At 55.0% G+C, this 13,857-nt stretch overlaps 1 protein-coding gene across 1 annotated transcript in view; it reads right to left on the bottom strand.

Moving 5' to 3' along the window:
* LOC308128191 (titin-like) overlaps positions 1-13,857 on the bottom strand; it is a gene marked incomplete at its 5' end in the record, with an annotated part of 167,030 nt that overhangs the window by 81,975 nt on the left and 71,198 nt on the right. Inside the window, 27 exon segments of the mRNA XM_080493900.1 lie at positions 73-372; positions 458-736; positions 833-1,141; positions 1,226-1,422; positions 1,498-1,603; positions 2,715-3,014; positions 3,097-3,396; positions 3,725-3,840; positions 3,951-4,137; positions 4,233-4,529; positions 5,030-5,317; positions 5,657-5,778; positions 5,865-6,042; positions 6,120-6,267; positions 6,386-6,537; positions 6,614-6,901; positions 7,024-7,138; positions 8,527-8,714; positions 8,795-9,097; positions 9,192-9,491; positions 9,572-9,841; positions 10,934-11,200; positions 11,281-11,399; positions 12,728-13,136; positions 13,255-13,533; positions 13,604-13,711; positions 13,714-13,857. The exon segment at positions 13,714-13,857 is cut by the window's right edge and continues 12 nt beyond it. Coding sequence (XP_080350026.1) covers positions 73-372; positions 458-736; positions 833-1,141; positions 1,226-1,422; positions 1,498-1,603; positions 2,715-3,014; positions 3,097-3,396; positions 3,725-3,840; positions 3,951-4,137; positions 4,233-4,529; positions 5,030-5,317; positions 5,657-5,778; positions 5,865-6,042; positions 6,120-6,267; positions 6,386-6,537; positions 6,614-6,901; positions 7,024-7,138; positions 8,527-8,714; positions 8,795-9,097; positions 9,192-9,491; positions 9,572-9,841; positions 10,934-11,200; positions 11,281-11,399; positions 12,728-13,136; positions 13,255-13,533; positions 13,604-13,711; positions 13,714-13,857 — 6,069 coding nt within the window.

Raw genomic sequence — 13,857 nt, 5'->3', positions numbered from 1 at the left:
CAATTTGAGCCCACCTCCCTTTTCCACAACTACTTTCCAGAAAACAAACCTTGTCTTGTATTCGGAACTTACGTTTGATCTCCTCAATGATGACCGGGTTGCGGAGCACCAGATACTCTCCGGCTCCGACCTTATTGACGGCCTTCACCCTGAAGTAGTACTCGCAGTTGACGTAAAGATCTTTCACGGTGCAGGTCAGGACGTTCTCTCCCGACGTGACGGGCATGTAGGTCTTCTTGGAGGCCTCGCGGCGCTCCAGGGTATAGCTGAGGATGGGGGTGCCACCGTCGTCCTCCGGTGCCACCCAGCTCATCACGCAGGAGTTTCTGGTGGCGTCGCTGGAGGAGATGTCTTTACACTGACCGGGGAGGCCTGCGAGAGTCAGGACAGGCAGAAACATTGTTGGAGCGACTGGTGTTGACTGGTGTAAGCTTCACCGCACTGCGTCTGGTCCTACCAATCACTTTGACGTTCATGGTGCCTGTGGCGGTTCCGAGAGTGTTCTCCAGAGTGATGGCATAGGAACCGGCGTCGGCTCGCGTGCTCCTCAGCAGCTCCAGATGAGCGTTGTTCATCTCCACAGTCATGGAGAGCCGGTCGTCGGCCTTGCACTCCACTGTGTCCTTCTGCCAAACCATCTTGGGTGTCGGGATCGCCCGGTACGGGATGTTAAGGTGCAGCTTCTCACCTTCGACCACCACCACATCCTGAGCCTCCAGATTGATGGCGGGGGCACCTGAAGACCAGTAGAGAATCAACATCCTGCACAGCCAATCAGAAGACAGTAGCTTCTACAACAAGGTTAGTTGACCGGCTGTGTCGGTGTTCTTACAGTCAGGGTCCTTGGTGGCCACCTTATCCGAGATCTCAGAGGGATCGCCGACACCGATTGTGTTGATGGCACGGACGCGGATAATGTACTTCTTCTCCGGTTTGATTCCGTCGTCGATCCTGAACTTCAGCTCCTTGACGGGTCTGTTGTTGACTCTGAGCCACTTCAGCTCCGGACGAGCCTCGGCCACCTCCACATGGTAGCCAGTCACCGGGCTTCCGCCGTCTTTGGCTGGAGGCTTCCAGGTGACGTTGATGTGTTCTCGGCTGGCGTCTGGGATGGTCACCTCCAGAGGAGGAGAAGGAGGACCTGCAGAAACAGGACAGTTACTCTGCTGGAAATGCTTTGAAGCAGATGCTCTGTCAGTCTAAGGAAACTGGAACAGGATCTTACTGGTGGGATCCTCAATGGTGAGAATCACGGTGGGCTCACTGGGATCTCCCACCCCAGCCTCGTTCTCCGCTCTGACCTGGAACTGGACCTCAGATCCTTCATCCACGTCCGTCACCTTGAACTGACTGTTCCTGTCGGGAGTCTTGCAGCACTTCAACCATCGTGTTCCCACCTTCTCTTTCTTTTCAATCACGTACCTGCGAAGAAGGAAGTTGGGTTTTGGAGCACAGGAAGTGGTTTTTCAGCAGCCGCCCGACAGTGAGTCAACCTACCTGGTTATCGGTCTTCCGCCGTCGCTCTTGGGAGGTTCCCACTTCAGCTCCACGTGCCTCTTGGAGACCTCCAACACCGTCAGAGCGTACGGAGGACCGGGAGTGGCTGCGGGACAAACAACAAGCTGAATGTCAGCAAACCAAGCAGAGTGAAGGTAAACACTGCTGCAGGTGGCGCTGTCTCCATTAACATCGAACATCAGGAGCTGAAACTCAGCAGTAAGATAAGATGTCCTTTATTTATCTCACATGTGGAGAAATGTGCAGTGGTACAACAGGCGGGAGAGTAAAAAAGAAAAGAAGCACACATAGCAGAAACTAAAAAAGCAGATAAAAATACAATAGAATAAAAAAATGCACACGGAGCCTATAAGTGTGGACATGTACAGAGTATGGGGGTGGATGTACTGCACATAGTAAATACGTTTTTATAGATTATTATTGTTATTGCACCACTTCTTGCAGCTGGAGTGGAGTGATATTGTCCGGTGGTGGTGTGCAGTGGTCTACTGGGAGCAGGCAATAAGTGGAAGTTCAGATTTCATCCACAAGGGGGCAGTAAGTGACCTTACGAGAATAAAGGCAGATGAAGGTTTTTAATGAAGTGCAATGAATTTTACCTTGAGTACCTTAATTACCTTAATTACCTTGAAAACCTTGAGTATCTTGAGTACCCCCAGTACCTCAATTACCTCAAGTACCTTGAAAACCTGGAGTACCTCCAGTACCTTGATTATCTCGACTATCTTCAGTACCTAAATTACCTTGAGTACCTCCAGTACCTTGATTATCTCAAGTACCTTGAAGACCTCAACTACCTCCAGTACCTCAATTACCTTGAGCACCTCTATTACCTCGAGTACCTCGATTATCGATTACCTTCAGTACTTCGAGTCCCTGGATTACAACAAATGATGGAAAAATTCCCTTCTGCCTTGTTTAATGAAGTATAAAGCTCAGGTTCACACGGATTCTTTTCAGAGTGACATGATGTGCTGCCGTCACTGATTCCTCGGCCCTGCGAGGCGGAACGAGACGGACGCGTCTTTTGGTAAGGCGTGTAGTTTTGCTGCGAGTCGACAGAACGTCAGACGTCGGGAAAGAAAACAGAGAAAACAGTGAAAAGCAGCGAGCGCAGCAGAGTGAGGGGAACTCTTGTTAACCGGTGAATCTCCCTTTGTGGCGCCCGCCGAGGTCCAACCCCCACAGAGACTTACTGAACGTGTCTTTGGCGAGCACAGCGTCCTCCAGCTCGCAGAACTCGCCGGTGCCCACGGCGTTCTCTGCAGCCACGCGGAACACGTAGAGCGAGCCCTCGTTGAGCGGCGTCACGGTGTACTTCAGCTCCTTGACGGTGGTGTCCACGGCCTGCCAGGCCTTCCGCCGCACGTCCCTCTTCTCCACCACGTAGTTGGTGACGGGCGAGCCGCCGTCGCTGCTCGGTGCCTGCCACTTCAGGGCGGCGCTGGTCTTGGTGATGTTGGCGACCTCCAGCCACTGAGGAGCCGACGGAGGATCTGTGGAGACGAACACAGACGGTTGGTGAACCGACGGTTTGGTGACGTGGTTACCTCCATGAGGACTCAGAACCGGACTCACAGAGGCGCTCCTTGCAGACCACCGGGTCGCTAGGCTCACTGGGCTCACTCTCGCCCGCCTTGTTGACGGCCCGGACCCTGAAGGAGTACTCCTGCTTCTCCATCAGCCCCTTCAGCTGGTGCTCCGTCTGAGGGACCCCCTCCGCGGTCTGGATCCACTCCTCGCTGCCGGCCTTCTGGAACTCGATCACATAGCCTTCAATCTTTGCACCGCCGTCGTGTTCTGGACGAGTCCAGGCCAGAGTGACGGACGTCTTGGCAACATCCCGGACTACCGGTTTACCCGGAGCCCATGGGGGGTCTGGAAGAGAGACCAGGTCAATTTTCAACTTCTCAGCTGAGACATGTAGACAGTTTGTTCGGTCTAGACAGTCTGGAGGGTCTAGGTAGTCAAGAGGATCTGAGGGGTCTGCAGAGTCTAGAGCAGGGGTGGGCAATCCTGGTCCTCGAGGGCCGCAGCCCTGCACGTTTTCAATGTGACCTCACATCAACACAGCTGACGGCGATTATAGGCTCATTATCCAGGATTTCCCACAACTGCTCTAGAGGGTCTGGAGAGTCTAGAGGATCTGAGGGGTCTGGAGAATCTGGGGGTTAGAATTGGTGTTGAACGGTGGGCGGGGACAAACCGATAGGGTCCTTGACGAGGACGGGGTCCGTCTCTGTGCTGGGTTTCCCGGGTCCTGCCAGATTCTCGGCGAGCACACGGAACCGGTACTTCTTTTTGGTGGGGAGTCCCTTGACCCTGCAGACAGACCCAGGTCAGCACCAGGCTCCACTCCCAAACAGCTCCTCCAGCTGGACCTGGCCGACCTGAACCACTACTGTGGTCTCATCTACCTGAACCTGGTCTACCTGAATGTGGTGTCCTTGATGGGCAGCTTGTTGCAGCGGATCCACTTGTCGGTTTCGGGGTCAAACTTCTCCACCCAGTACCCAGTGATGGGGCTGCCTCCATCCTCGTCAGGCTCGAACCAGGTCAAGGTCACCGCGTCCTTGGCGATGTCGGAGGGAGTGACTCTGGATGGTGGACCAGGAGGATCTGGGAGGGGCGGAGACCAGCAGGGGTCAAAACAAGACCGTCTCACCTCTGAACGACCTCTGGATGTTCTGAGCGACCGTCGGACGATCACTCACCGAAGGAGTATTTGGCGACGATGGGCGCATGCTCTGTGGGCGCCCCGATGCCGTACTGGTTCTCAGCACTGACCCTGAAGACGTAGTCCTTCATGGCGGTCAGCTTGCAGGCCTTGAAGGTGGTCTGCTTCACCGTGGCCGACAGCTTGACCCAGTCTTCTCGGTCCAACTGGCGACTCTCCACTATGTAGTTGGTGACGGCCGAACCGCCGTCGTCCCGCGGCGGGTTCCAGGCCAGGACGCAGGACTCGTTGGTGATCTCCGAGATGTCGAGGGCTGCCGGGGGTCCGGGTTTATCTGAATCCCAGAACGTCACTGGTTAGCTGAAGTCATTGTTTCATCCCGTTTACGTGATTTATCTTTAGTTCGGTTTCGTTAAGCTAAATTAAGTTTAAGTTTAAGTTAAGCTGAACAAAGTCTCGGTTAGGTTATGTTTCCTTATACTTTAGTTCAATTCAGAAACATTTGACATTGAGTGTAGTTAAGTCAGGCTAAGCTCGGTTTTAGCTTATTTACCTTAACTTTTATTGAAGTGAAGCTCAGCTTAAGTTTTGGCTTCAGGATCGATTAAAATGAGCTGAGCTCGATGGTAAGGTTTACTTAAGTTAGGATAAAATCACTCTGATTGGTGGAGCTCCTGAGACAGCAACACGTAGCTACACTCTGATTGGTGGAGCTCCTGAGACAGCAACACGTAGCTACACTCTGATTGGTGGAGCTCCTGAGACAACAGCTCCAGAACTCCTCCAGCCTGGATCTCTGTTTTATCAGCTTTGAGTCACGTCCTGTTTCCGTACCGAGGATGTTGACGTCAATAGTGGCGGTTGCACGGCCACAGGTGTTGACCGCCTCGATGATGTAGGTGGCGGTGTCGCCTCTGGTGGTGTTGCTGATGGACAGCTTAGAGTGTCCCGGCTGGGTGTCGATGGCGATGCGGTCGTCGGGCCGCAGGACCAGGTCAGCCTTGGTCCACTTGATGCGGGGGTCTGGTTTTCCCTTCACGTCCGCCGGGAGCTCGATCTTGGTGCCGGCTCTGGCGGTGAGACCGGCCAGCAGCTTCACGTCCAGCTGGATCTCTGGAGGCTCTGTTAACAGTGAGAGACGTGAAAAAGTCTTTCACACGATTTTATCACGTCAAACTGACACAACAACCCCCCAACGTTAGCTTGGATGCTAATGCTCCTTGGCTAGCAGTATGTTAACTAGCTTTAGCTGCTATTAGCATGTTATGACCTCTTCTCTCATCGTCTGACACCTAGTGGGCCGAGGAGGACCTGCAGTTAACGTGGGTGACTGAGCAGAGTTTTTCTGGAGAGGCGTATGCTCCCACAGCAACCGACGACACGGTGCCGTACGACACGGTGCCGTACTTCTGCCCTCCCAAAGACGATCTGTCTGTACGGTCAGAGTAAAGAGGGTCGTACCTCGAGCATCCACGGCCTGGATCTCATCTGTGGCCCGGCAGGGTCGGCCGGCCCCCAGCTTGTTGAAGGCTCGGACTCTGTAGGCGTACCACTGGCCCTCGATTAGCCCAGTCACCTGATACCTGCAAGCACCAAACACATCAAACAACCGAACGACAAATCGATGGAGGGACAGGGTTCTGATCTGCACGCCAGGAGAAAGTCTTACTTGAGCTCAGGAATCGGGTCACCGCAGGGTTCCCACTTGTCCGTACCGCGCTGACACTTGTCCACCACGTAGCCTTTGAGCGGAGCGCCGCCGTCGTACTTCGGAGGCTCCCAGGACAGGAATATGCTCTTAGCACTCTTGTCACGCCACTTCAGGTTCTCTGGAGGATCGGGAACAGCTGCAGACGAAACAAACCAAGGTGAGACTCTGACCTGAAAGCGTCTCTCTGCTTCCCGAGCAGATTCAGACACTCACTGGCTGGAGACGACACATTGACGGGTTCGTCGATGTACGCCGGTTCGCCAGGGCCACACTTGTTGCAGGCGGTGACGCTGAACAGGTACTCCTTCCCCTCGATGACGTCGGTGACGGTGTGCTCCAGGTCCAGGACGCCAGCGGCCACCTGGAGGTCAAACATCATCAACCAATTACCAGCGGGAATCTTCACCGTGTCAGACGTTTATTCATCGGCTGTTTAATGGTTTGAGTTTGTGGAATCTCGTTGATTCCTGGAGGCCGACCTTGGCCCAGGTCTTGCGGGACACCTCACGCTTCTCAATCTGGTAGTGGGTGACTGGACTGCCGCCGTCGTGCTCCGGCGCCTCCCACATCAGGTGAACGTGGTGTCGGGTGACTTCGGCCACCTTGAAGTCTTTCGGTGCACTGGGGCATGCTGGGAAGGCAAAAGATGATCGTAAAGATCCTCATTCGTCAAAATACCTGCGCACTCAAGAAGCAGCTGCACTTACCGATGACGTTGACTTCGATCTCTCCGGAGACGGACGACATGTCGTTCTCCAGCTGCAGACTATACGTTCCCTTATCGGGGCGGACGCTCGGCGCCACGCTCAGCTCCGTGAACGTGGACTTGGTCATCATGGACACGCGCTCGTCTTCCGTGCTCAGCTGCTTGTCGCCGAACGTCCACTTGGCGACGGGCGTCGGGTATCCGGTGATCGGCACTCGGATGGTGAGCGGCTGCGGTACGATGACCTCCAGCCCATTCCTAAAGCTGCTCAGGTCAAAGGTCGGACCCACTGAGGAAGGACCAAGGTTTTATATGTCAGCATCAGAATTCAGGCCACCGAGTGGTTGACATATTTTTGTTTAATCACTTCAGATTTTTATACAGATGAAAAATGGCAATCTGATTTCTCACCATGTGGGTCGTCGGCCAGCAGCGGTCCGAGCTGCTCGGTGGGGTCAGACATGCCGGCGGCGTTCTCCGCACAAACTCTGTACAGGTACTTCTGACCCGGCTTCAGTCCGGACACCTAAACACAACATAAACATCAGATATAACCCTGAACCCTGAACCCTGGATCCTGACCCTAAACCCTGACCCCTAAACACTGACCGTAAACCCTTACCTTGACCCTGGCTTTAAACCCATAAGGTATTCCTTACCAGGCATCAGTCTGGACAACTACATACAACAACATAAACCCTAAACCCTAAACAAAATCCTGACCCTGACCCTGAATCCTGAATCCTGAATCCTGAACCCTAACCCTAACCCTAACCCTAACCCTAACCCTAACCCTAACCCTAACCCTAACCCTAACCCTAACCCTAACCCTAACCCTAAACCCTGAACCCTGAACCCTGAATCCTTAACCCTGGCCCTGAAACCTGAACCCTAAACCCTCACCCTGAACATTGATCCCTAAAGCTTGACTCTAATCCCTGACCCTGAACCATAAACCTTGAACCTTGAACCCTGACCCCTAAACACTGATCCTAAACCCTTACCTTGACCTTGACTTTCTACCCTAAGGTATTTCTTACCAGGTTTCAGTCTGGACAACTAAATACAACAACATAAACATCAGGAATAACCCTGAACCCTGAACCCTAAACCATGACACCTAAATCCTGACCCTGACCCTGACCCGGACCATGACCCTGACGCTGACCATGAGCCTGACCCTGACCCTGACCCTGACCCTGAATCCTGAAACCTGAACCCTAACTCTAAACCCTGAACCCTAAACCCTGACTCTGCGGGACACTGACTCTGAACTCTAAACCCTCACCCTGATCATTGATCCCTAAAGCTTGATTCTAATCCCTGACCCTGAACCATAAACCTTGACCCCTAAATCCTGACCCTGAACCCTGAATCTGACTCCTAAACCCTGCCCATGAACCCTGAGCCCTAAACCCTGACCGTGAACCCTGAGCCCTAAACCCTGACCGTGAACCCTGAGCCCTAAACCCTGACCCTGAAGTATTTCTGGCCAGGCTTCATTCTGGAAACCTAAAAACAACAGCACAACAAAAACATGAGGTAGAAAACTTTGAAGCTGACCTTGACCCAGATCCAGACCCAAAACCCAGATCCTAACCCTGACCCCTGACCCTGATTCTAAACCTGACCCAGACCTTGACCCTGGACCTGGGTTTTGTGTGTTCCAGACCAATGTAAACTAGAATGATCTGCTGGACACAGTATTGCTTCAATGCCCGAGTTGTCTCTGGTCTGATTGGATGGAGCACCAAGCCTCCACCCACACAGACTGTGGTTCGGTCGGAAGGAGCACCAGGCCTCCGCCCACACAGACAGAAGCCCGGAGGAGTTGGACATGTTTCTGGCGGACACATCACTGCCACTAAAAGTTTTTTTTGATCTGAGTGCACAGGATACCAGCTGGACCCGTACCCGGTAGGACAAGTCGGGACACAGCCGGGCGTTGCAGCGCAGCCACTTGTCGGAACCATCGTCACACTTCTCAATGATGTAGCCGGTGATCATGCTGCCACCGTTGCTCAGCGGCGTCTCCCAGGTCAGGGTGACGGCGCTCTTGATCAGGTCGCTGAAGTTGAGGTTGAGTGGTGGACTCGGCCGCTCTGCAGACACCAGACAAGGAGACAGTCAGCGTCACAGTGTCCTGCCGGGATCTCGACAATTTTCGCGGATCTCCACTCACCAATGGGGTCCATGATCTTCACGGGTTTGGTGGCGGCGCTGGGTCTGCCAATGCCGGCCTTGTTTTCGGCGCGGACCCTGAAGATGTACTCTTTATTCTCTACCACGTCATTGAGCGCAGCAGAGCGGTCCTCAGCGCCGCAGACTAGGGCCGCCTCCCACTTCACTGACGTCCTGTCGCGGAGCTCGATCATGTAAGCGGTAATCTCTGAGCCGCCATCAAACTTGGGTGGCTCCCAGTGGACGGTGGCACCAAACTTGTTGACCACACCAACGTGAACGTCCTCTGGAGCGTCTGGAACATCTGGAACGTTGGAAAGGCGAGCAGGAAGGATCAGATCAAGCCGGAAGTGAGAAGATGTGCCGAACATGAGCCGGGACCTTCAGGTCATACTTACCGAACTTGTTCTTAGCTTGGACTGCGTCCTCAGTGGCCACTACCGGTCCACTGCCAACTCTGTTCCGGGCGCAGACTCTGAACAGATACCAGGACTCCTTCTGGAGACCGCTGACGCAGTACTCTGGAGTATCGGCGCGGTCCGTTGCCAGAGTCCAGGTCTTGCGCTTCACGTCTCGTCGCTCCACAACGTATGCCACGATCTTGCTGCCGCCATCGCTCTCGGGCTCCTCCCAGGACAAACTCACCTCCCCGTCTGTGGTGTCAACAACCCGTAGGTTCTTGACCGGTCCAGGGACATCTGAAACCACCACCAGGACAGTCAGACCCAGTTCAGGCACCCAGAGATACTTTTTGTCCCGCCGCCAGACTCAGACTCACCAATCACGTCCAAGTTAATGAAGGCCTCCCCCTCGCCATGCTTGTTCTTGATAACCACGCGGTACCGGCCCTGGTCCTCCTTGCTGGGGCTCTTCATGCGGAACTCGGTTCGGTCGGTGGAGGTGTCGATGTTCTGAACGGGCAGAATGGCGCCCTGGAAGAACCACTCGGCGTCGGCACGGGGGTAAGCATCGTAGGGCACGGTCATGACAAACGGCTTCCCAGCATCCGTCACCAGGTTCTGATCAGTGCTTTTGATCTTCGGAACCGCTGCAAAGAAAACAAACGTAACAGAGTTGATTCTTGAGGAACATCTCAACGTGTTCCCTCCAACAATCTGCCTCTTGAACTGAACTGAAATTTACCACCTGAATAGGTGGAACTGACTGCCTGCAGCGTCCAGTCTGTAGTGTCTCGTCTGTAGGGTCCAGTCTGTAGCGGCTAGTCTGAAAGATACAGTCTGTAGGGTCCAGTCTGTAGCGCCTAGTCGGTAGCGTCTCGTCTGTAGGGTCCAGTCTGTAGCATCTAGTCTGTAGGGTCCAGTCTGTAGCATCTAGTCTGTAGGTCCAGTCTGTAGCGCCTAGTCTGTAGCATCTAGTCTGTAGGGTCCAGTCTGCAGCGTCCGGTCTGTAGGGTCCGGTCTGCAGCGTCCAGTCTGTAGCATCTAGTCTGTAGGGTCCAGTCTGCAGCATCCAGTCTGTAGCGTCTCGTCTTCAGGGTCCAGTCTGCAGTGTCCAGTCTGCAGCGTCCAGTCTGCAGCGTCCAGTCTGTAGGGTCCAGTCTGTAGGGTCCAGTCTGTAGCATCTAGTCTGTAGGGTCCAGTCTGTAGCGGCTAGTCTGTAAGATACAGTCTGTAGGGTCCAGTCTGCAGCGCCCAGTCTCTAGCATCTAGTCTGTAGCGCCTAGTCTGTAGGGTCCCGTCTGTGGGGTCCCGTCTGTGGGGTCCAGTCTGCAGCGTCCAGTCTGTAGTGTCTAGTCTGTGATGTCTCGTCTGTAGGGTCCAGTCTGTGGGGTCCAGTCAGGAGGGTCCAGTCTGTAGGGTCTATTCTATCGGGTCCAGTCTGGAGGATCCAGTCTGGAGGGTCCAGTCTGGATGGTCCGGTCCGCCCCCTAAGTTTTGGCTGCTTGACCTTTGACCTTCAGTGTGATGGACTGAGTTGGACTAGACTCTAGAGGGCCTCAGGACCATGTTGTACCACATAACCTCATCAGAGCACTGGAACCTGCAGTAGGTCTGGAGCTGACTGACGTGTTGGGTGCTCTGCACTGCCCTCTGATTGGCCGACACTCTGAGCTGCCCTCTGATTGGCCGACACTCTGAGCTGCCCTCTGATTGGCCGACACTCTGAGCTGCCTCCTCACCTGCCAGCTCCAGTTTAGCCTTGGCATCCTTGTCCTTGGCGATGACCCGGTACTCGCCCTGGTCCCGGGGTCGGATCTCGCAGACCTGCAGCCGGTGGACTTTGGCCTCGCTGATCATCTGGTACTTGTCTCCCTGGACAATGACCATGTTGTTCCTCATCCACTTCACCTCCACCCGGTCCTTGTTCAGCTCCACCTCGAACACCACGTCTGAGCCTGGAGGCTCGAATAGGTCCTGAGGCGGTCTGACGATCTCCACCGGGGTCTCTGGGGGGAGAACAGCAGAGGTGAAACCTGCAGAACCAGAGACTGTGTGGTGTGACTGCAGGAGGTGGTGAGATGTTGACCTTCAACAAACAGCCGGGCTCTGGTTCTTCTCTCGTCCACTCCGCAGGCGTATTCACATTCATCATCCGGTCTGCACGTCCTGATCACCAGTCTGCACGTCTTCCCCTCTCGCTCATCGCTAGAGATTATCTGCACAAACAGACACATCACCTGCAGCGCCAGTCTCTCGACAACATCCCTGTCTGACAACATCAACCCCACTGGGCCTGGAACCTCTGGAAACGTGATGCTTGACCAACACCAGCAGTCCAAGCTGCTCGTATGGACGTATGGTCCTCGCTGCGTGACCCACATGAATATTGAGGGACGACTTTATGACTCTAACTGATCTCTGGCTGCTCCAGATGTTCCGTGATTGATTCCAGCAGTGACGTTAGTTTTGGGTCTTGAGACTAGACACCCGTGTGAGGGCAAGTAGTTTGATACTGGGGGGAACCGTGCCAGGGGTGAGTGGTTAGGTACCGGGGGACCGTGCCAGGGGTGATTGGTTAGGTACCGGGGGGACAGTGTCGGGGTGATTGGTTAGGTACCGGGGGGACAGTGTCGGGGTGATTGGTTAGGTACCGGGGGGACAGTGTCGGGGTGATTGGTTAGGTACTGGGGGGACAGTGTCGGGGTGATTGGTTAGGTACTGGGGGGACAGTGTCGGGGTGATTGGTTAGGTACTGGGGGGACAGTGTCGGGGTGATTGGTTAGGTACCGGGGGGACAGTGTCGGGGTGATTGGTTAGGTACCGGGGGGACAGTGTCGGGGTGATTGGTTAGGTACTGGGGGGACAGTGTCGGGGTGATTGGTTAGGTACTGGGGGGACAGTGTCGGGGTGATTGGTTAGGTACCGGAGGGACAGTGTTGGGGTGATTGGTTAGGTACCGGAGGGACAGTGTCGGGGTGATTGGTTAGGTACCGGGGGGACAGTGTCGGGGTGATTGGTTAGGTACGGAGGGACAGTGTCGGGGTGATTGGTTAGGTACCGGAGGGACAGTGTCGGGGTGATTGGTTAGGTACCGGGGGACAGTGTCGGGGTGATTGGTTAGGTACCGGGGGGACAGTGTCGGGGTGATTGGTTAGGTACCGGAGGGACAGTGTCGGGGTGAGCGGTTAGGTACCGGGGGATAGTGTCGGGTGATTGGTTAGGTACCGGGGGGGGACAGTGTCGGGGTGATTGGTTAGGTACCGGAGGGACAGTGTCGGGGTTATTGGTTAGGTACCGGGGGGACAGTGTCGGGGTTATTGGTTAGGTACCGGAGGGACAGTGTCGGGGTTATTGGTTAGGTACCGGAGGGACAGTGTCGGGGTGAGCGGTTCAGTACCGAGGGGACAGTGTCGGGGTTATTGGTTAGGTACCGGGGGGACAGTGTCGGGGTTATTGGTTAGGTACCGGGGGGACAGTGTTGGGGTGAGTGGTTCAGTACCGAGGGGACAGTGTCGGGGTGAGCGGTTCAGTACCTGGGTCCCTCTCTGATCTCCCGTCCGTTCCTGTACCACTTGATGGCAGCTTTCTCTTTGCTCAGCTTGCAGGCGAACTCGGCGTCCTCGAACTCGGTGATGGTCTGGTCCTTGAGCTGCGCCGTGAAGTCAGTTGGCGCCTCGCTGATGATCAGCTCGGCGGAACACTTGTCATCTCCAACCGCGGCGGAGTACTCGCCCTCGTCCTCCATCACACAGTCTTTGATGGTCAGCGTGTGCTTGAGGCCGTCGGTGCGGTAGACAATCCTCTTGCTGAGCGTCACTTCCTGTCCGGCCTTCGTCCAGCGCACCGTCACCTCAGGACGGTTCACCTTGCAGACGAAGCTGATGGTCTTCTTCTCCTGAGTCTCCACATCTTCAATGGGGTCCAGGAACCTCAGCTTCTCCTCTGAAGAACCACAAACACATGACTCAGCAACAAAACACGACTCAGCAACAAACACATCTTGCTGTTCAGACGACGCGGTCTGATGGTGTGATGGTGCGTTGACGATGGCAGTCTATACCCGACACTTTGGCGCTGGCGGTGCTCTTGGCCTGTTCTCCTCTCTGATTGGTCAGACTGACGGTGTAGGCGGCTTCGTCGGCCTTCTGGGCATCTCGGATCCTGAGCGAGAAGACGTTGTCCCGTTGGGACATCACATACTTGCTGCTCTCGAACATGGTGTCCTGGTCCTTCAGCCACTTAGCCTTGGCGCCGTCCACATTGGTCTCGCAGTTAAAGACGATCTCGCCGCCTTCCTTCACCTCCGTGTCCTTGATGGGTGTGATGATCCTCAGTTTCTCTAGAAAACACAACATGCTTCAGACCGAGCTGGAGGGACGGACGAGACCTGGGCAGGGAGCCGGTCTTACCGATCACGAAGAGATCGGCCGAGGCCTTGACGCTGCCGATGTGGGCGACGTAGCCGCCCTCATCCTTCCGCTGACAGTCCTTGACAATCAGAGCTCTTCGCTTCCCTCGCTGACGATGGAGAACTTCTCTCCGGCCTCCACCTCCTTGTCCCCTCTGAACCACTTCACCTCGTACGTGTCCTTGGAGACGGAGCAGGAAAACTCCGCCTTCTCACCTTCCACTACCTCCTGGTTCTGAGGACGGGCGATGAACT

Source organism: Lipophrys pholis (genome assembly GCF_963383615.2).
Source record: "Lipophrys pholis genome assembly, contig: SCAFFOLD_52, whole genome shotgun sequence".
Taxonomy (NCBI): Eukaryota; Metazoa; Chordata; class Actinopteri; order Blenniiformes; family Blenniidae; genus Lipophrys; species Lipophrys pholis.
Note: the sequence above shows the minus strand (reverse complement) of the source record. Positions and strands in the feature narration are given on the sequence as shown.